Here is a 24338-nt window from a genome sequence, read left to right as displayed (position 1 = left end):
CACAGGAGGCAAGTATAGGCCAGTGAAGTGAAGAAACTGAAGAAAACCACACAGAGATAAGGACAGGACTGGAACTCAAGCCCTGTGCTCTTTGAGATGTTCCCCAGAGATGAAGATAATTTATTTGGAAGATCACAGCTTAGCCTCAGAATGCCATCCCAAGCCTACTTCAGTGGATATATACATATCTCTCGGCATCTGAAGAGTAGAGTTAATCCAGATGTAGCCTTTTTTTTTTTTTTTTTTAAAGCAAGTATGTTTCTGAAATGACCTCTTTAATGCTCTCAAACCAAAAACAGTAGCATATTGGTCATCTGGTGTCCTAATACATCTCAATCAAAGGAGGAAAATGGGATGCAACAAGGAATACATTAAGCAACAGAGCTGTGCTTACCTTCATAAGTCCCACTTTCTAGGAGAGCACCACTTTTCTCCAATTCCATAAAATCTTCAACGGTGATGAAAATATAGTCCACTCCAGGGACCTCACCCTCCTTATGTGGCCTTGTGGTGCCTGAATAAGGAAAATTTAAAAACAAAAGAAAGACTCTAAGTGATTTGTTGTTGAACTTTAGAAATACCACCATACTTCTGAATATTCAATAACACTTGTTTGTACATCCTGCGACTTGGCAGTTTGCATTTGTCCTTCTGTTTGTTTGGAAACAGAAAATAGCAGGGGGTAAAGACTAAAGTAAATATACAAAGCATTTTTCTTCACCAAGCTTATAAAGAGTTCATTGCCGTGGAATGTGGTTGCATAGATTTTTTTCCAGTGAAAAATGCAGACCATTGTGCCTTTTTTGAAGGGGTGTTTTGAATTTAGGGCCAGGAGTCTGCTAGCTCAGGAATTTACATATCTCACTTCTATGAATGAATCTTTATTGTTCTGTAGATTGCCTTGCTATGACATAAAATACAATGGAAAATAGAAATGTTAGCAGCAAGTCAATTTATCTTTATATTTGCATGATCTGCTCCCTTGTGAGGGTACTTTTGGTTTTCATTTGTTAATTTGCACCAAAAATTAACTTATATTTGATTTAAAGGAACACAAAATTTTTATAATTACTTAAAATTAATTAAATAGTTGGAATTGGTGATAATTATAATTGAGGTAGTATTACAATGCTAGTAATAGTTTCCTTCCTTCCCTCCTGCTTGCCTGCTTGCCTGCCTGCCTTCCTTCCTTCTTGCCTTTATTCTGATTAGACTGGGAAGTGACATGCTCCAAGGAGTCACCACGGGTCCACCACTCCTGTTTCCTATAGAATGAATGGAGTCTCTGAGGCCAAGGTGACAGAAACAACCACCTATGGTTCAGTACAGCTGTACTGGAGAACTCAAGCTTCCAGACCTGCTGTCCAGTTCATGAGGCAGAAACGAAAACAGAGACATAATAAAGGCTGTAGGTTTGTTTTCTGGTGCACTTCCTTCCCTGAACATGCCTTAAGTTCTTTTCTTTTTCTGTGCCACCTGAATAAAACATTTTGTACGATCAGATTGGAATTTCCAAAATGCATATATGCAAATAGTTTACAGAAATACAAAGAGGTCAAACATTTAAGCAAGTATTAGTACACTGGCAGGCTTCTTCCTATTTAAAATTTCCTCTTCTCTGTATACTAAAAAAAATATATATTTTAAACCCTTAAATTTAATTTTCAGTCTATGAAATCTTTATGAACTAGGCCATGAAAATAGCCAATCGGTTCTCCTTTTGGTCTATTAGGATCAAATCTGAACTGCAAGTGAAAGGCATAAACTCATATCAGAATATACAATGTGCTAGGGAAATTGATTTTTGATACGACTGAATAATTTCCATTCAAAACATTTTTTGAAAAGATTTGAAGGCATTATTTCCTAAAATTAAATTTAATAACCCTTCTTTGGAGGTTGCAAAACAATTTTTTTCCATAATCACATTTAATGACTTTCCCCTAAATTTGTTATTTCATTTTGTTTAACTGAGCCACATTCTGCAATATTTCCTACTGCTTTTATGCTATAAAATATAAACCTCCCACACCTAGTATGCATAATGTTGTCAAATTAATGTTTCTATGAAAACCTTAACTTTCAATATTCTGACTTTTATATGCTTAACCCTTGTGAAGTAAAAGCACATTAACATAGTTTTTGGCAATCAATTTGCTTTTCTGTTTATTTAGAGCACACTCTAATCATTAAGAAAAATCACATAACAAAGATTCAATTTTCCTTCCTAATTTATCTGCATATTTCAGAAGCTACATGCTTTGATTAATTAACTGCTTGCAGCACGGAAATGAATTCCTAGCACAATGTGAGCACAGGACCACATGCTTGAAGGCAATTTGCAAGTCTGCTTCTTGACTGGAGTTGCTTGCCTGTGTCAAACTCTAGTGAATGTGTTTGTGGTTGTGATCTTTTAGGGAGGACCATCAGTACTCTGGTTCACTGGGTAGGTTTTTCATCTCTACGTTGTACCCGAGGACAATGTGACTGAGCTCTTGCCTTGGGGATACAGACTGCCAATGGCTACATCCGTGTCCTCTGCTGCTACAGACCTGCTTGATGCTGGCTGCCTATTTGGACTGGGGGCTCACCTACCTTGCTATGGCTTGAAGAAATTCTACACTATAATCCCAAGTGCTGCAATTCCCGTCTTTGACATCCATCTCACATCCTTTTTTCTCATTCTCTTCTTTATAATTATAACCCCCAGTCTCTTGATCCCTTCTAATTTCCCTGGTGTCCCTCAAATATGGCTTTATTTGCCTCTCTAAATTCTAAACAGCTGGAAACAACCTAGAATCTTGTCTCTTTGGTTCACCTTCACCATTTCCCAACTCTTAATAAGCTCCCAAATTCACTATTGGCTATTTTGTTCACAGACTGTAGTTGTTACAGAAAACCATGAGCACACACTAACAAAGCACCCTACAAATTCAGGTTATCTAATGTCAGTTTGATACTACTGATGTTTGGTAATCTTTTTATACATCTTCCCTCTCTGTGACAATCCCACCATTTTCTAATATTCAACTGTGCTGACTTTCGGCAGAGGACATTAGCTCATTTTCTTTTTGGTAAAGTAAGAGAGAATCTGAAGTCAAACTCCCTGAAGTTTCTTAAATGTGTACTTCCTTTACTGCATTATCTTCACCCTTAATTGGAATCTTCTCTCCATCTTGCTAAGATGGATCCCTTCTCTCTGCCTTCTTGCAGTTTAGTTGTTTTTTTTTTTAAATCAGAGTTAAATATACAGATATTTTGAAGATTCTACCATTCTACAGAGTTCAGTGTTTAAATAAAAGCATATGTTATCACCACTCCTCACACCCTTCCCTTTACCCAAAGGCAAAGATTTTAACTCTTTTAGCTAATTATTTTATTTTACTTCCATACATTTAAATAATTTATTTATGTCTCTTGTTTTTGTTTGCTTTAACTATTATTTCCTGATTTCTTGGTAAAGCAAATGAGGATTTAGCTCTTTTTTGCCCACACTTCATCACTTCCTTGTTACCTCCTCCCATACTCCCAATAGAACAAACTTGTGTTTAGATTACTATTTAATGTTTACAATAATACTATGTAAATCTATTTCCAGCTGAATCTTGTGTACTAATTTTCCTTTCTTGCATAAGTTTCCTTTACTCTAGATTTAATGTTTCCATTTCCAATTTTCCATATATTATAGATAACTCAAATTAACTCTCTCCTTGTTGGATAAATTGATTCTCAACATATACAAGCATATTTGATATTTTATCAGGTTTATCCTACTGATGAAATCACTCCTGGAAACTCTAACCTGACTACGGCACAGCTGCCATCCTGGGATCATCTTTCACCATCATCCTGGGGATTCACTTTGCCTCTTCTATGTTGTACTGCTCTCTCCCAGGTCCCATGTCTCTTTTTGTAGTCTATTCCCTTATTTTGGCAGAGCACATCTGTCAGAAGCTTTCTATCAAAGGTTGCTTAGGAGCTACAATTTTTGAGACTTTGCATGTATGAAAAAATAGTTTATTCCATCCTCATGGGGGGCAAATCTGTCTCAGCATTTCAGGAAAATATCATAATGAAAACATTATTTTCCTCTGTTAATGTCACCACCATCCTTCTAGCCATACATGCTTTGAAACTTTCCCTCAGGAAGGTTCAGCTAGAAATAGATTTACATAGTATTATACTGTCCCATATTTTTAAAAGAAGGAAGTGGGAGCATGGTGTAGCAGAAAGGTTTTCAAAGTTGGAATTCAGAACATTTGCATTCTACTTTTGTTTTAATAGTTTAGATATGTTGTCCTGGATTAAAACATCATTTCAGTTTATCTGTATATTTATTTTTATGTAATCTCTACACCCAATGTGGGGCTCAAACTCATAATCCTGATATCAAGAGTCATATGCTCTTCTGACTGAGCCAGCCAAGCACCCGACATACAGTTAGCCAACAGACACATGAAAAGATGCTCAATATCACTCATCATCAGGGAAATACGAATTAAAACTACAACGAGGTATCACCTCATACCTGTCAGAATGGCTAAAATTAACAACACAGGAAACAACAGATGTTGGTGAGGATGCGGAGAAAGGGGAACCCTCTTAACATTGTTGGTGGGAATGCAAACTGGTGCAGCCACTCTGGAAAACAGTATGGAGGTTCCTCAAGTAGTTAATAATAGAGTGATCCTATGACCCAGCAATTGTACTACTAGGTATTTACCCAAAGAATACAAAAGTACTAATTCTAAGGGATAAGTGCACCTCAATATTTATAGCAGCATTATCTAAAGTAGTCAATTAGGGAAACAGCCCAAGGGTCCATCGATTGATGTAGTACACACATATACAATGGAATACTCCTTAGCCATAAAAAAAGAACAAAATCTTGCCATTTGCAATGACAGGGATGGAGCTAGAGAATACTATGCTAAGTGAAAGAAGTCACTCAGAGCAAGACAAATACCATGTGACTTCACTCATATGTGGACTTTAAGAAACAAAAAAAAAACAAATGAGCAAAAGGGGAAAAAAAAGAGAGAGGCAAAACAAGAAACAGACTCTTAACTATAGAGAACAAACTAATGGTTACCAGAGGGGAGCTGGGTGGGAGGATGGGTGAAACAGGCAATGGGGATTAAAGAGTGCACCTGTTGTGATGAGCACGGGGTTCTGTATGGAAGTGCTGAATCACTATAGTACACCTGAAACTAATATTACACTGTATGCTAACTAACCAGAATTAAAATAATTTTTTTTAAATTAAGTAAAACATCATTTAGTTGATCATTGGTTTTCATATGCAAGGGGGTAAACAATACATCTGAAAGGGTATCAGAATAAGTAAAAACATGAACACTATGGTAACAAGATTGCATTCCTCTTTAGTAATATTAATAGTACTACTAAGAATAAAACAATTCTAACAGACATCATTGATGGTATCTTACTTTTGGAATCTACTATAATTAAAGATTTAAATAAATTAATTTCATTCACGCTAACACTCCTTAAAAATAAAAAGTTCTTATACCTAAAGACTCAGGTTGTCATGGTTATTGTCTGGGTATAAAGAAACGTTAAGTTGAAGGACGCCTGAATCGCTCAGTTGGTTAAACGTCTGGCTTTGGCTCAGGTCACGATCCCAGGATCCTGGGAGTTGGGCTCCTCGAGTTGGGCTCCCTGTTCAGCAGGGAGTCCGCTGCTCCCCTCCCCCTCCCCCTACTTGTGCTCTAAGTGAATAAATAAAATCTTAAAAAAAAAAAAAGAAACATAAGTTGAGATATAAATCCCTTTTCCTTGATTACATGCTAAAATGTGAGACACAATGGTTCAATCACTACATACAGGGGTGTTTTGTCTTTTGTTAGGCAGACATTTAGAACCAGTAGAATCTGTGGACTAGGTTGCAAGAAGTTTCCTACCATTTGCTGAATCATCTGAAAAGTGTGAAAGCGCTCATAAAACCGGATTAGTGAGTCATTTAGTTTTACCCACAGGCATAGGACCTTCAACAACAAGAGTAAGAAAGCATGATTTCAGATCTACACATCCAGGAAGAAAAGATATTAGCTGTTGTTAAATCAATTGGCCCCCAGAAGGAGAAAGCAATTGCCTAAGAAAGAGAAAGCAATTGGTGATCTATGAGCATCCCTCTGGAAAAAAATAAGATTCTAGAAATAAGGCAAATAATGTGAAATGTGATGAAGTGTTGTCCGATGGGAATCTGAAGCTAACTGTAATTAATATCTAGACTGGAGGAATAGTTAAGTTGAATTTCCTGAAGCAGTTACGTACCTCATTTTTATGCTGAAATAATTATAGTTAACTTTCCCAACTCAAAGGATTATGAATCAAGAGGTGACAGTGAAGCAACACTCACCAGTAATAACAAGTTATCCCCTAGCGTTAGGAATAGGGCAGAAGCTAGGTAGAATAAAAGAGGAAGTACAGATGATTCATCATAGAGCTAAAAGTTGAAGCTCATCTTCTTTTAATGCTCCTCTACATTTGGTTGGGACTTTCCTAAGTAGTGTTTAGGTAAGTCCAAAATAAATCTTATTATCCAGAATATGGTTTATAGATTTCATTCTCTGTCTCCTGGAACACTCCTCCAAAGGAAAAATAAACAGAAAGGGAATGGAGGAAATGTTACCAAATTGAATCTTTGCTTTATCTCCTATTGCTTCATTTCTTAAAAAAAAAAAAAACTTATTTAATAATTGCTAAGTACGGTATGAATAACACCTCCTTCATGAGTTAATAAAAGCATACAGCATTTCAGCTCAAAAGACATGTCTGAAGAGAATGAATGCTCCCAAATGGTTAGCTTATTATTGATACATAGTGAAAGCACATCAAGGTCACTGGTCATTTTGTTACCATGGCAACTGGGGGTGCCAAATGGATTTTTCTTACTATTACTCTACTTTTTAAATGAAGGAACATTGCTACTTTTGTCTTAGGAAGGAAAGAGCAAGATGTTTGTGGTAAATGTAATTCTGAAGTATATTTTGCCTCAGCCTTCTGATACATTCTAAAGTGCTTTAAAAAGCAGTTATTGGATTACAGAAAAGTATTACTACCTAGATGATGGTCAGCGCAGTCACCTACTGTAATCTATTTTGGTGTGCTAAAAGTTCTAGTGTCCACTGCACTGTAGGCACCCGATACACACTTGCTAAAGAAATGGACTTGGAATCAATCATTAATAGTCAATGTGTTCTAAGCAGATGGGTCACTGTGTGAGAATCTGAGAAACTGAATTATTTTTTTAAGCAGGTTTCTGAATACATTCTCTCTTTATTCCTGGTGTTTCTCAACTGCAAGTTGAAGAAAATATATCTTGACAGCTACAGTGACTTCCTCTGGATTCAACCTTTAATTAACTTACTCTTAGATTTCTGAAGACACTTCTTGCTTTTTTTTTTTAAAGATTTTATTTATTTATTCGACAGAGAGAGAGACAGCCAGCGAGAGAGGGAACACAAGCAGGGGGAGTGGGAGAGGAAGAAGCAGGCTCATAGCAGAAGAGCCTGATGTGGGGCTCGATCCCATCACGCCGGGATCACGCCCTGAGCCGAAGGCAGACGCTTAACCGCTGCGCCACCCAGGCGCCCCTGAAGACACTTCTTTAGTTTGTCAGTTACTCATTAGCAAGTGTGAACACCATCACCAGATTTGTGTGTGTGTTTCCAATAAAAACATTCAGAAGATTCCTTGGCCAATGCCTCTAATCAATTTTTATATAATCTGCTTAGATCTTGGGTTTTATTGTGCTCATCTTCAATCATATAAAGTCCAGAAGTATGATTTTATACAGACACAGAGCTAAAGTTAGCAAGGCAAATTATATAGTTTGGGTCACTGAATCCTGTGTGATAATCTATAAAGCTCACATTGCTTTATAATCTACCTATTGGCTGATAGGGAGGGTTGGGTTAAGGTCAAAAAGCAAAACCTGCAATGTGGTTCGATTAATCACTTACTAGGTATAAGAAATATTTACTGCCTCAATAAAACACTCTGCGGCCAACTACTGTTTAAAGTTGCACTGGCATAGCTAACAATGTTATGTATTTTTCAGACAGAGTTTTTGAAGAAGAAACTTCTCCTTTGATATATCTGGATATAAGGTTCAGACTAATGTCCCATACAGCACCAATTACTGTTTTACATCTTCAACAGTTTGGACTGAGGCAGTATCATACCCAAACAAATGGTTCTTAATGGCTCTAGGATGCATCAGAATCACATGCAGAACTTGTTAAACACAGATTGTGGGGTGTCGCACCCAGAGTTTCTGATTCAGTAAATCGTGGGTGGCCCCTGAGAATTTCAATTTCTGGCAAGTTTCCAGGTGCTGAGGATGCTGCTAATCCAGGGACAATGATGCAAGAATCACCGCTCTAACCTCACTCGGATCTCTGGAAACCCAAACTAAAAGCAATATGAAATTTCAACTTTCATTTAACTACAACAACTCATAAAGTATGTGGTTCGTGACCTTAGCATTCACCCTAGAGTGATCGATAGCCATGCTGTGGGGTCACAGGAAACAAGCCATTCTTCACTTGTGGGTGCATAGGTGAACGGTCATGAGAGGTATACTGGAGGCCTGCAACACTCTGTTAATGCTACTGCACATTGCTTTTCCATAGTTCTCTTAGAAGTTAATTGAATTTGGAAGATAATGGACAAATCCCCATTTATGTTTGCTTATAAATAACTTTCATTAGTATTGGAAGTAATATAAACCATCTTGGTCCTATGCATACAACAATATGGCTTAAATCCTGAAAGACATAGGGGGCTTGAATGTGGCTCACCAGGAGTGGTAAATGATAACACAGTAAGGAAAGACAAGTATCTAATGCAGAAGATTTCTTGTATTAAGAAAATATTATGGTAGTAATTTAAAAAAAAGACATAAATGAAAATCTTGGGGATTTCCAATAAGGAAGACAAAATAGCATCTTATTATTTCTCTATGCCAAGGTATGTGATTCACTAAATGTTAAATTACAACTTGCCTACAACTATACTAATCAGACTCAATCAGGGGATGGGCAACATGCATTGTGTAATTAGTATCCATAAAGCTCTCTTGAAACAAATTACTTAGAAAGATATATCCTTTCATCAATTCCATGATTTCACTTATATAAGTATGTCCCTGGTGTAAACACTAGAGAAAACAAGGGGTAGAGGTGAGATGTCATTCAAAACTCAGTTTATCTTATTGTCCCTGTCACTTGAACTCAAAACCCATGATACTAAGAAAAAAAGATAGGCAATGTTTAAGTAACATCATGTGTCAACTACATGCAAATAAAAAAATATGTTATTAGGGACGAGTGGGTAGCATAGTTGGTTTAATGTCCAACTCTTGGTTTTGGCTCGGGGCATGATCTCAGGGCTTTGAGATCAAGCCTCGCGTGGGGGTCTGCACTGAGAGGGGAGTCTGCTTAAGACTCTCTCTCCCTCTAACCCTCCCCACACACACAAACTTTCTTTAAAATATATATATATATATTATTTTTAAAAGATAAGCAATGTTTGGAGTGATTACTTTTGAAGCTGATGCATGCATATACATTTTCAATTTTAAGGCCCCTACATTCAATGATCATACTTAATTATTGACAGTACCAAGACATCACTGACTGCTGACAAACAAGCATCCACACACTGGGGAAAAGCGAAGGCAAAGGGAATGATTTCATAATTGCATAGCATTTGAATTTTCACTACTTTGGTGACAAAGAGCTAATAACCAGAATCTTATCCATTCCTTCACACCAAAGTCCATCTTCTCCACCCAGTGGCTTGCTGAGAAAACTTAAGCTGCACAATTACTTCCCCCACCAAAGCTCTGCCTTTATCTCACTTGCATTTACGGTCTAGAATAATCCACTGCTCATGGATACAAAGACCTGACAAGATAAAATGACTCACCCAAGTTAAATCAGATTCCTAAACATTTATATTCTTGGTTTCTGATCCATTCTTATAATACGTCAAGGGACGGGATAAAGGGACACTGGACTCTCACTGGGTAGCAAACTATAATCTCAGGGTTTTGAACTATTAATTTCCTGAAATTTTTAAGAGAATGAAAGAAGATGAATGTCTCTTCTGTTACCAATTAATTCAGTTTTGAACTTTGATTTTAATTCTTCAATATTTAATTTAGATATGTTCTATATCTGGCATTCTATAGGATTAATAAAAAGAGGTTTTTGATTCCCTAATTTATTATTTAACAGATGTTTCAAGATTACATACTGAGCTAAAAGAAAAGATCAGTGACTTTTTATAGAAACAATATATATTTAGTTTGAAGCTTTTATACTCTCATGTAAAATTAATTTGGGCCAGAACTAAACTGCACAGATACCGCCAGCCCTCTGAGCAATGCAGAGACACTCTATTCTTTGACCTTCATTGCACAGAAGGTTTAGTGGATCATAACTTTATCATTTTATCTCTATTAGAATCATGCAATGACATTAGCTTTTACTATCACCATATGTCTCTATGGCATTCTCTATTCTAAAATGCCCAAGGTGGATGATAGAATACAGGGTCTACAGAATACCAGAAAATTCAGAAGAGGGTAACCTGGAAATGCTTTTCAGATTATATGGCACAAGTCACATATTTGAGTGATCAACTTATTTGTTGAGGTTCTCAAGTATACACATGTCAAATTATCATGCAGGGAAGACAAGAATAAGGGAGGAAAGAGAAAGGAAATATATTGGGTACCTACTAGGTACCCTGGGTGAGGTGCTTTCATTCTTGTTGAAATCCTGAGTTAGAGAATCCTCTGTGCATCTGGTTTATATTATGTTCACAGTAGTCACTATTGTGAGTTGATAGTTTATCACACTGTTTCTTACTAATGGAAAACAGAACAGAAATTAACAGTTCCATTTTCATATTATAAAAAAACTACTACAGACTTAGGGAATATTGTAACAGAAACATATCCAGCCACAGCTGATGTGCCCTTAATTTCAAGCTCCTGTCGGTGAACAGTCATGTAGAAAACATCTGCTCATAGTTTGGGGGAACTGTCACCACTCAGGCTCTTATGATGGTGGGCCAGCCATTCAATGCTGGGTTGTAAGGCTGGCTCCTCAAGAGACTGAATGAAAAGGGACAAAAATGACTTGATCAAATAAAATAATAAAAAAGAAAACACAAGTACCTTTTTTTTTTTTTTTTTGCCAGCAGACAATTGTATGCCTCTGAAAGTTAAAAAAGGGACGGTGAGGTGGGGTAGAATACTGTTTTCTGCCTTTTTAAGACTTAAACATCAGACATGCAGCCAGCAGCCCTGTAGCCTAGATCTGTGGGACTCCTTTGGTTTGAAGGACAGGGGATCCTGTTTCTATGCAATTATCATAACCCCCAGGACACTGTGGACTTCTTTCCAGGAAACGTGTTCCCTTTTTCGTTGGACAGCAAATTAAAAGTGATACACGGTACAGGAATATGTATTAGGTGCTATCAAATCATTTTTATGTAAAAATTTCCAACAAAGGTCAAAAATATCAGAATAAAACCATTTGGTAACAAACATCTTTGGCTCTATAGACTCTCAGACCAGTGTTTCTGAGGGTTGCAATTATCATGAGGGATTAAGAGAAGTTTTATGAGTTAAAAACACAAAATAAAGTTTTAAGGGAATTTCAAAAGAATGCTAATTAAGGCACTTCTGACACTAGATATTGAATTAATAGTGAATTATCAAAATAAATATTAGATTCTTTGGAGAAAATACTTGTGATTTTAGATAGATCCTTCCCTCCTTTATAGAGAATAAGAAAACAAGGTTACCTGTCAGAATTAACTGAGACAAAGTGCAAAAGAGAGACACCATAAGTCCAGCAGCTGACTCAGAAACCTACCGGAAATTACCATAAAAAGTTGGAGAGCTAACATGTAATAGGGTGATAGTCCTCTGACTTTCAAACCCAAGTATTAAGGACTGGACTCTAAAAGAAAGGACAAAGTGTCTGGTATTTGAGAAAACTAGAAAGGCAAAGGCTGGCCAGCTGGACTGCAGGGCATTAACAAAGCCATAACAAAATCAACAGTGTATGTATATTTAACATACTAGAACAAAGTTAAGTAGCTCTTTAACTCCGCTAACTGCAACTATTTCTTTGGGCTTTGCCAGCCATACTCTTTGTGTGGCAACTCCTAAACTCTGCCACTATAAATGTAAGCAACCACAGATAATAAATAGATGAATGAGCATGGCTGTTTTCCAATAAGACTTTATTTACAAGGCAGTGGGATGAATTTGATCTGCAAGAGATAGTCTCCCTACCCCTTTAGGTTTTTCGATCCCTTGTGTCTTGATGCTCTTGTCTCCTAGACTTGTACTTGTAAACCAACAAGATGCAACTCAAATGTCAGCATTTGAATTCTCAATATGCAGGAAAATATGACCATTTCTGATGGTATGGCCAGTATTAACATTTCACTTATATATCTATTTTTCCTTTGAAAGGTTTTCAAAACATAATGAACCAGGTAGATTGACTGACTGATTGATTGCTTTTTTTTTTTTTTTTTTTAGATTTTATTCATTTATTTGACAGAGAGAGAGAGAAGGCCAGTGAGAGAGGGAACACAAGCAGGGGGAGTGGGAGAGGAAGAAGCAGGCTCCCAGCAGAGGAGCCCAATGCGGGGCTCGATCCCAGGACCCCGGGATCACACCCTGAGCCGAAGGCAGACGCTTAATGACTGAGCCACCCAGGTGCCCCACCAGGTAGATTTCTAATACACAGAAACAAAAAAGGGAAAGAAATCTCTGAGAAAGGCACATAGATATTTGGCTCTCAAGAAGCAAGACAGACTATCTTTAAGCAATACTTGAACTAATCTGAATGCATAACTGCAAGAGGAACTATGCATTTTGTAATGTTGCAGCAGAAGCAGAAACACATCTATTCCTATAAGTAAAGTAGTAAATGAGCTTCTCCAGGCTGGATGTATTGCACTGAGGGTGCATCTTTGGGTGAAAAATAATGGTATCTTGTTGACCTTGCTGCCATTCTGAGGTATAACTACAATAGCAATACTTCTGCAGACTAGGTAATTCAGTAGATATTTAATACAGGCATGAAGTATTGAGACTCTAAGTGCTTCTAAACTTTGCATGTAAATTTTATCATGTTGTATTTGCAATACACCATATGTAAGCTACATGTCTCCCATGCAAATTAAGTTTCATATTATTTATAGGAGGAAGCAATAGTCACATTCATTTTATATTTGATAAGAAAATTGTTATTATCTGATATAAAGATTAGCAATTACATGATAAAGTTGTATGTGAAAACTATACAAATGCATGTAAGCTTTAAATTTAGGACCAAAAAACTAGCATAAGATATGAAAATAAGACAAAGAAAAAGGGAATTATCTTGGGTTAAGCGATTCAAGATATTTGATTCTGCACTGAATTCCAGTACAATATTGAAAATAACTTAGCTAGAGGATTTTCTCTAGCTGAAACAGTTGGCTAATTTTTAATATATTCAGTAATACATTTTTGAAAACTTCTATTTTTATACGAACTTATCCTTTATCCACACACATATGAAATGTTTGAGAATGAGTGTTATCTACTAGAAAAAAGATAAAAGACATGCCTGATAAATATAGCAAAGTAAGGAACTGTATGAGAAGTTTATTTGTGTAAATAGTATCAGTAAGTACCAATATTTATTGAATCCTAAACTTGGTGAGGCACTGTACTCAGCACTTCGCATGTATTAGCTCTTTTACTTCTTTTAACAACTCCATAAGATGAGTAGCATTCTACACATTTTACAGCTTGAGTAACCTGCCCAAGTCATAGGACTGGTAAGGGGCCAAGTCAAGTCAGGATTCAAACCCAGTCAGTCTGGCTGCAAAGGCCAGGTTCCTAAGTAATAGGGTACTCCATTCTCCGGCATGAAATGTTCTAAATAGATTTTGTCGTGAGAAATGGATGGGAGCAGAGGGTCAGAGTGGTGGGGAGTGTGTTTGGTGAATGAGAAATGGGAAACCGTCATTCAGCAGACATTCAGGTCAAGTGTTCTGCTAGGAGAGCATAAAGAAACCGGGAGTCAAATATCCAGTGGAAAAGTAAAGAGAAGTAAGGCATTCTCTAAACTGTTGCTGAGTTAGGTTAAGTACACTGAGGAAGATAAGTCAGAACTATGAGAAAGGAAAGTAGCTGGGGAGCACAAAGGAGAGATATCTTTGGAAAGAAAATTCCCAAATTTGTAAAACTGAAAAGCCACAAACATTTTAAAAGAAATGTAATAGAACTCTGACCAGAAGAAAAAGTAGTAATTTCCTCAAACTAGAGAAATTGCAAAATATTAAGAATCAAATGAAATTTTATTCAGAGTTTATGTGCCTTTTACAAATCACATTACAAAAAATTCAACAAATATTTATTTGGTGCCTACACTGACTGCCAGAAAGACCAAAAAAAAAAAAAAAAAAAAATTCCATCATCAAGGAAGCTTCAAGTTATTAAGATATAGACAACCACAGCCTCCTAAAAAACAATTATTCAAAAATAGCGCTGAAAATGGTAAATATAAAATATATTTTTAATATCCTTAAAAGATAAGAGATGAATTAAAGCAAAAATAATACAATACATAGTGGGGTTTATAACATGCAGTGAGTTAGTACAAAGGATGGGGGAAGGGAATATAGTATATAAAGATGTGGCATATCACTTAATGGCTGAGATGAAAAGTTAAAGATGTATAACTTAGAGCCCAAAGCAACCTCTAAAAAACACATACCCAAATGAAAACCAGAGATCAGTTTTAGATTAAAAAGCAAGCTCTGACTATATGCTGCCTGAGAGAAGCACATTTTAAACAGAACAACAGCAAAAAGTTAAAAGTGAAAGGTCTGAAAAAGATAAGCCATTCTGTAATTAAGTGAGAGCTAGCATGGTACGATAACATCAGAAAAAGTAGATTTCAGAGCAAAGAATGTTAACAGCAATAAGGAAGTTCACTGCATAATAATAAAAGGGTCAAGTCATCAAGAAGGCAAAAGTCCTAAATGTTTAGATATCCGTAACAGAGATTCAAAACGTATGAAGCAAAAACATAGAACGACAAAGAGGACTGACAATTCTGCAATTATACTCAGGTATTTTAACAACCGTCTTTAATAACTGATAGAACTAGTACACAGAAAATCAGTAAAAGTACAGCTCTGAACACTACCTGCCAGTTTAACCTGGCATTTATAGAATACTTCACCTACAGCAGCATAATATACATTTTTTGCATGCACATGGAAATTTTACCAAGATAGACCATATCTGGGTCATACAAGTTTCAATATTTTAATAAAGTTCAAATCTAAAAACTATGTTTTCTGACCACAATAAAATTGGATTAATAACCAATAACAGAAATAAAAAATCTGGAAAAGCCCTAAATATTTGGAAACTAAGGAACAGCATACGTACAAATAGCCCATAAATCAAGAAAGAAATTAAGGAAAAAAAAAAAAACAGTAATTAGAAATTATTTTGAACTAAGTAAAAGTGAAAACACCACATACCAAAATTTGTGGGATAAATAAATCAAGAATTAGAGGGAAAGTTATAATCTAAAATATCTCTATTAGAAAACAAGGGGAGCGCCTGGGTGTCTCAGTCTGTTAAGTGCCCAACATCAGCTCAGGGCCTGATCTCAGGGTTGTAGGATCGAGCCCCAGGTCTGGCTCCAGGACTAGCAGGGACTCTGCTTTCTCTGTCTCTCTGCCCCTCCCCTCTGCTTAGACATACTCTCTCTCTTTTTCTCTCTCTCTCTCTCTGAAATAAAGAAATAAATTTTTAAGAAAAAGAAGATCCCAAATCAATGACCTCAGACACTAGAAAAAGAAGAGCTAATGTTGGTTTGAAAATTGACCCCTGTACACAAGGAGCAAGGAGAAATGGAAGAAAGAAGCAGGCCACTCCAGATTCAAAGGTGGCAGGTTTAATAAGCAAGAGTAAACTTACATAGCAGGGTGGCCGCAAGACAAGTAGAGCTCTATGTCTGCCTGCCAGAATCTTAAGAGTTTATACAGAGGCCTTAACTGGGTTCGATTACATATACCATCCAAATGGTCTCAACAACACATTGCTCTTTCAAACGCTGCTCTTTGAAAATGGCTCCCACTGTGAAAACTGTGAGCAGAAGGTACATTTTAAGGACAAGAGGAGGGGGGAGGAGCCTGTTTGCCCGGATCCCGCTCACAGGTCAACCTGTGGTCATATCTTCTTGATGACCTCCAACAGCAGATTAAACCCAAAGTAAGAAGAAGAAAGGCAATAATAAAGATCAGAGTGGAAGTCAATAAAATAAACAGAAATCAATACAGAAACAATAAAACCAACAGCTGGTTCTTTGACAAGATCAATAAAATAAACTTCTAGGCAAGATAGCCAGACTGATCTCAAAAAAAGAAGACACCCAGAGATACCCAGATGAGCAATGAAAAAAGTAAAACAACTAAATATTCAAGGTATTAAAAGTTTAGGGGTACCAGGGTGGCTCAGTCAGTTAAGAGTCCAATTCCTGATCTCGGCTCAGCTCTTGATCTCAGGGTTGTGAGTTCAAGAACTGTGTTGGGCTCGACGCCCTACTAAAAGCTTATTAATGAAATATTACGAATAAATTTAAGGCCAATTTGACAACCTAGATGAAATAAGACAAATTCTTTGATACAACCAAAGTAAATTTAAGAATAAATACATAGCCTGAGTAGCATAAATACATCTGGGTGTGTGCGTGCGTGCACGCGCGTGCGCGCGCGCGCGCGTGTGTGTGTGTGTGTGTATTGAGTTTGTTAGTTAAAAGGTATCCTTCAAAGAAAACCCCAGGGCCAGATAGCTTTGCTGCTGAATTGTACCAAACACTTGAGGAAGAAATAATACCAATTCTACATACTCTCTGAGAAGACTGAAGAAGAGCAATTCTATCCAATTCATTTTATAAGGCCAACATCACCTTAATACTAAAACAAGGCCAGAATCACAAGAAAAGAGCATTATAGACTAATATCCCTCATGAATACACACAAAAAACTCTTAACATTATTTTAGCAAATGGAATGTGGCAATATGTAAAAAAGACAATGCATCACAACCAAGTGAAACTTCTAACAGGCATGCCAAGTTACTTTTACATTTGAAAACCAATCAATAGATTTCATCATATTAACTAAATTTTTTTTTTAAATCAGAAACATATGGAAAGAATATCTGACAAAATCCAAAATCTCCTGATTAAAACCCTTAGCAAACTAGGTTGTAAATATATATATATATATAGAGAGAGAGAGAGAGAGAGAGAGAGATGTTAAAATACCATTTAAATTTTTAAATGTGCACAATTTGGTCATAGATAAAAACACATACTGCATAAGTATGAAGAGACGTGTGCAGTTATAAACACCAAACCCAGTGGGGTCATATTCCTGGACTATTGATGAGAGGGAAAATGAATTCATGAAAGAAATTTGAAGAAGGGTATGACGGAGAAGATTCAACTGTATCTGCAATGTTTTATTAAAAATATAAAGATCTGAGCAAAGCTAAGAAAATAATAAAATTTACTGTAATTTGACTTATGTTTGTTGTATTCTCTTTCCACTTGTGGAGCTTTAAAGTAAATGATAATATATAAATAAATTGAATACTAAGCACCCATTAAAGTGACATTTATAATTATGTAACGGTTTGAAAATGCTTATGATGAGTAATATTAATGTAAGACAAAATTATAAGTAGGAAGACAGCAATTTTGTAAATACATATATATATATACGCATATATATATGTGCACAATATTCTCCCATGTAAATTTATCACAATCTCTTTACTTATTATCCTACTAGTTGAACATCAATTTATGTTGTTTCCAAATTACAAACAATGCTATAGTGAACTTTGTTGTATGTCTCCTGTACATATATTTTTATTCAATACACTTAGCAAAACAATCACAACTGTATCAATAGTTTTTCTTTCTAGAGCTATAGTAAAATAAAATGAAGATCCCAAATATAACTTTGAAACAAATAGCTGAACCTAACTCTTTCTCTTTGCCTGCACCAAAGAGCCAATTGTTATTTGCAAGAAAATTTGACAATCTATGTTGGCCTCAAACCATTCTTCAGCAGTGCCCAAGAATCACGCTTACATCACCTCACTTTCTCCAGTTTTTTTTTCAAAACTATTGTTCTCTCTTCAAACCTTCTTTCTTCCTAGATCCACATGCTCTTGGTTATTCTGTTTCTGTTGTATACTCAATCCCACCCTTATAATCAGACACAGGTTGAAACTTGGATATAAATTTCTATACCCTAATGGGCAGCTGCCAATAAATAAACATCAACATTTAAAATGCATGAACATTTATAAACAATTCTATCCTAGGAATTTATCATACAAACATTCTCTCATGGACCCCTATACACACACACACACACACACACACACACACACACAAGGTTATGAGCATTCTTGCAGCATCCTGGTAATACAGAAAAATCTAACATAAAACAATAGGTTCCTCCTCATCATCAATGAATGAATGAAAATGCTCAGTACATCAGAGTAATAGGGAAAGAAGAGACCTCCACATATCCATGCTTACATTCTATTCTTTTTGTTAGCCTTACTTTCCAATATACAACAGCTATACCCTGAAATATGGGCAATCATCAGGATTTTCTTTCCATATCTCAGACACTTTTCACTAGTCTTTCACTTATTTCAGCTCTGTCTAGGAAGGGAGCTCTCAATTCAAGCTATGTACTAGAATCACCTGGGGACATCTGAAAATCAGCAACTTCACCTGACATAAATTAAATCTGGGTGACCAGACCCATGACTTCAAGAGTTCTGCAAGCTCATACTCTTTTTTTTTTTTTTTTAAGATTTTATTTATTTATTCAATAGAGATAGAGACAGCCAGCGAGAGAGGGAACACAAGCAGGGGGAGTGGGAGAGGAAGAAACAGGCTCATAGCGGAGGAGCCTGATGTGGGGCTCGATCCCATAGCCGGGATCACGCCCTGAGCCGAAGGCAGACGCTTAACAGCTGTGCCACCCAGACGCCCCTGCAAGCTCATACTCTTAACATATTTTGACGTTCTACATAATACGTTGTCAGGTTAGCCCCAGTGCAGTGATTACTTTCCTTTAGCTAGAACATTCTGACTGGTTGCCATTTGTTGATCTTGAGTGCCTTGTTAAACATTGTGTCTGTTGGGTAGTGGCACTTGTTTTATTTCTCACAATGACTTGTTGAAAGAAACATTAATCTCTACTGTTTCATGCTTGGTCCTCTTTCTTGGGAGTATATGAGTTGTGATCAATAAGCAATAAGACACTTTTTTTTAAATGTGTTTTTATAAGATACTTCTAGCAAAACTGTCAGAACTTGAATATAAAAATGAGTATTTACATCTTAGGAGATTATGTGCTAATTACAATGTAGTACTCAATTTTTTTTTTTTTTTAAACAATTCAGCTTTTGGAATTGCTTCTGGATTCAATAGCACCTTTTTGGAACATCTATCATGGCAAAGTTTCATTTTCTGAAGCTGAATTTGGCTTATAATGACAGCAAAAGTTGTTCAGACAGAAATCTAGTGAATTTTGTGGATTGCATATTAAAGAAGTTACTATCATTTGTTTCAAAATAGAGGTATCATTAAAAATAAACTATTTTCTTTGTGACTACATCTGGCTTTGGGAGTAATTGACATTTCTTTTTTCACACCAGCTGGTAGTGGCCCAGCCATCATATTATCCCTAGGTTAATAAAGCCCTGTGTTTTAGCATAGGCATTATGGCATTACTCTTGTAATAGGCCTAAGGATTACTCTTGTTATTGGCATAAAGTTATACAGATGGGGACACTGGTATACAAGGAAGGGGTTGGCCTGTCGATTGGTATAAATTATTTAACTTTACTAGTCTTCCTGTGTAAAATGGGAATAATGCAACCAGGTGAAAATGCTGGGGGTTAAATGAGCGGGTATTTTTAAATGCCTTGTCCCAACACTTTTCACATGCTGATTGGCATCAGAATCTCCTCATGTCTCATTACGATGAAGTTTCTGATATGTAGGTCTGGGCATGGCCTACGATTGTGCATTTCTAACAAGCTCGTAGGTGATATTGATGGCCTTCCCCTGGCACTGGAAGACTTTAGCCCAGGTCAGTGAGTCGGTAACTCCCTGCCTTCCTGTAAGCCATGTCTCCATTTTCGTTGCTTTAGGGGTTTGGATTTTGGTCAACAACTGTAACTATTAATAGTACTGCATGAAAGATTCTGAGCATTACCACAAAGAATGTGACTCAGGATGCGCATACTAGAAATCAGATGAGCCCCCATGTTTATGGGCTTTATATATTCACTCAATAATAAAAGCGACCTAGGTTCCTATTGCCTGAACTTCCATTCCAAAGGGTGGGTAGACAGGCATCGGGGGCTATAAGTGGCAACCAAAGTCTCATGGTGCAGTGCTTTCCAAAAGCGACTGTCCCATGTGTCATTTCCATGAAAGGGGGCAAAGAAAACAAACTGGAACCAAAAGAACTGAAACCAGGCAAAATAGGCTTTCAGGGTCAGATGTTTTCACCTGTAAATATCTCTTGAGCCAACGGTGAAAGGAGACCTACAAGGCAGTACACAGGCAGAGAGGAAGTTTTGTTGTGAAATTTATTTTATGGGCAGTTATAATGAAAATGTACCTTTATCATTCCAAGTCAATAATGATATTCAGCAGTCGTCTTTGTCCTCCCTTCACTAAGGATTGCTGCTGGCTATTAATATTTTCAAACATAATGAAAGACACAACGAATCTAGGTATATTGAAATAAAATTAAATCCTACTCAGCTCTAAATACTGTTCGTTTTGAGGTGACATGATGATGTCTGGCTAACAAGCACGGTACACACACAATAGTCACTTTGCTTCTTTGTACCCAAACAGATAGTGTCACCTCACACTGCCAAGCAGCTACTCAAAAACAATCAAGAAACAGATGCATTTTCAGTGGTGATTTAGGGAGTTCTTGCAAGTAGGCTTTTAGCAATCCTTCACAAGGCACCTTCATCATATTTCATGAAGCTTGAAAAACACTCTGTCATCTTTTAAGATCCTTAGAACTATCTCTCACATCATGTTATTTCAAATCAATCATTCCATATCCTGGAAACAGTTCCTCCATGAGGCTTTGAAGCAGCTTTGATCCAGTAGTAGTATTTTTACTGCTATATAGACTGAAAATGCAGACCCTCCAGACTCTTGTTGAACACTTTAAGTTGCTTTCAGATAATTCAAGCAACAACACAAAACATAAAAATAAATACAGATACACACACACAAACTTTCTGCCTTTGCACTTGGCTTAGATAACAGAAACAAAGTAAGACTTTTTCCCCCCTAATTCCTTCAGTGCCTACATTGTCCTGATTCACCAAATATTCATCACTCCTCTATTTCAGATTGCCCACTACAGATCTTCTATGTGCTTTGTTTTTCACTCCCTTTCTATTAATACATTCTAGATATACTGAGTTATTTAAAAGTATAGCCAAAGATGACTTCCTGTTAAACATATTACTAATAATACACTTTAGAACCATTGATTTTAAAGTCAACTAAAAGCCTGGGTTCTTCTATCTTTTGATATCTGCATAGCTGAAATGTCATGATGACCAAAAAAAAGAGACTACCTTTGCTAGCCAGATAAGCAGACTTGTTATGTTATGAACCTACCACAGACATGAGCACGTTGCAAGCATTCCTTTTTTTTTTTGACATGTAACATTTTATTAGTTTCAATATACAACATGATGATTCAATATTTGTATACGTATTGCAAAATGATCACAAGTCTAACATCTATCGCTACACATATTTACAAATTTATTTTCTTATGATGAAAACTTTTAAGATCTATTTATTCTCTTAGCAATTTTCAAATATGCAAAACAGTATTATTAACTATAGTCACCATGCTGTGCAATTACATACCCAGGACTTATTTATTTTATAACTAGAAGTTTATACCATATTTTTCTTCCCAGTCTTCCTTTGATGTTTACATAGTTAGTCATCAAATTTTGCTAATAAGAAACATCCTATAATACATCTTTGTGCAGTTTTTATTTTCTTAGAATATGATTTAATATATAATATTTTCTTAGAATTACATGTCTAAGATTTAGATATGTAAAAAGATTAGGTATGTAAAAAAAGATAAAGCTAAGATTTAGATATGTAATTCTAAGAAAATATTATATCATATTAAATCAATCTAGTACATATCTATAAAATCTTAGATATGTAATTACTGGGCAAGAGTAACTATATACTTAAGGCTTTTGGTTCATATTACGAATTGTCCTCCTGAATGGGGAGGATTTTGTTTAAACACAGACACTGATCTAAATGTTTTCATTTTCATTCAAATCAATATATATTCAAAGTTTCCTTTATTAATAACTTGCATGCTTAATAGTGTTATACCTCTTGACAATTAAGGGCAACTGGTTTGCTGAGTTTTCATCAAGAAAACGTGTAGTATTCTGTCAAATGATTTTTCTGTAACCACTGTGAGGATAAAATGATTTTTCTTTTCTAATGTTTGATATGGTGAATTACACTGTTTTTTTGTTGTTGTTGTTCGGTATTACTGTTTTTTTATATAAATACAATTAACATATAATGTATTATTAGTTTCAGAGGTAGAGTTCAGCGATTCATCAGTTGTATATAACACCCAGTGCTCATTACCTGACGTGTCCTCCTTAATGTCCATCACCCACCCCATCTCCCCTCCAGCAATCCTCAGTTTGTTTCCTATAGTTAGGAGTCTCTTATGGTCTCTCTATGGTCTCCCTCTCTGATTTCATCTTGTTTTATTTTTTCCTCTCTTGCCCTATGAACCTCTGTTTTGTTTATTAAATTCCATATAGGAGTGAAATCATATGATAATTCTCTTTCTCTCATTGACTAATTTTGCTTAGATAATACCCTCTAGTTCCATCGATGTCATTGCAAATGGTAAGATTTCATTTTTTGATGGCTGAGTAGTATTCTGTTATATATATACCACATCTTCTGGTATATCCCTTCAGTTATTGATGGACATCTGGGCTCTTCCCATATTTGGGCTATTGTGGACATTGCAGCTATAAACATTGGGGTGCAGATGCCCCTTCAGATCCCTAGGTTTGTATTGTTTGGGTAAATACCTAGTAGTGTAATTGCTGGACCATAGGGTAGCTCTCTTTTCAACTTTTGAGGAACCTCCATACCGTTTTCCAGAGTGGCTGCACCAGTAGGCATTCCCCCAACAGTGTAGGAGGGATCCCCTTTCTCCCCATCCTCCCAACATCTGACATTTCCAGAGTCATTCATTTAAGCCATTCTGACTGGTGTAAGGTGGTATCTCATTGTGGTTTTGACCTATTATTTCCATGAAGCTGAGTGATGTTGAGCACTTTTTCAAGTGTCTGCTGGCTATTTGTATGTCTTCTTTGATGAAATGTCTGTTCATGTGTTCTGCCCATTTCTTGACTGGATTATTTGTTCCTTGGGTGTTGAATTTGATAAATTCTTTCTAGATCTGGGATACTAGCCCTTTATCTGATAACACATTGCAAATATCTTCTTCCATTCTGTAGGTTGTCTTGTGGTTTTCTCAACTGTTTCCTTTGTGGTGTGAAAGCTTTTTATCTTGATGAAGTCCCATAGTTCATTTTTGCTTTTTTCCCCTTCCTTTGGAGAGGTATCTAGCAAAAAGTTGCTGCAGCCGAGGTCAAAGAGGTTGCTGCCTCTGTTCTCCTCTAAGATTTTGATGGATTCCTGTCTCACATTTAGGTCTTTCATCTATTTTGAGTCTATTTTTGTGTATGGTGTAAGGAAATGGTCCTGTTTCATTCTTCTGCATGTGGCTATACAATTTTCCCAATGCCATTTGTTGAAGAGACTTCTTTTTTCCATTGGATAGTCTTTCCTGCTTTGTCAAAGATTAGTCGACCATAAAGCTGAGGGTGTATTTCTGGGTTCTCTATTCTGTTACATGGATCTATGTGTCTGTTTTTGTTTGTTTGTTTTGTTTTATTTTTTTTTAAAGATTTTATTTATTTATTTGACAGAGGTAGAGACAGCCAGTGAGAGAGGGAACACAAGCAGGGGGAGTGGGAGAGGAAGAAGCAGGCTCCCAGCGGAGGAGCCTGATGCGGGGCTCGATCCCAGAACGCCAGGATCATGCCCTGAGTC

General features: G+C 36.4%; 1 protein-coding gene across 9 annotated transcripts in view; it reads right to left on the bottom strand.

Annotated features, from left to right (window-relative positions):
• MAGI2 (membrane associated guanylate kinase, WW and PDZ domain containing 2) overlaps positions 1–24338 on the bottom strand; it is a 1265804-nt gene that overhangs the window by 549726 nt on the left and 691740 nt on the right. For all 9 annotated transcript variants that reach the window (XM_087861146.1, XM_087861140.1, XM_087861142.1 and 6 more), the window contains one exon: positions 395–514. In XM_087861146.1, the coding sequence (XP_087717272.1) occupies positions 395–514 (120 nt within the window). The remainder of the gene's footprint in view (positions 1–394; positions 515–24338) is intronic.

The sequence above is a fragment of the Ursus americanus genome, chromosome 3 (assembly GCF_024610735.1).
Source record: "Ursus americanus isolate L20-20 chromosome 3, mUrsAme1.1.p, whole genome shotgun sequence".
Classification (NCBI taxonomy): Eukaryota; Metazoa; Chordata; class Mammalia; order Carnivora; family Ursidae; genus Ursus; species Ursus americanus.
The sequence above is the reverse complement of the archived record's forward strand: the minus strand, read 5'-3'. Positions and strand labels throughout refer to the sequence as shown.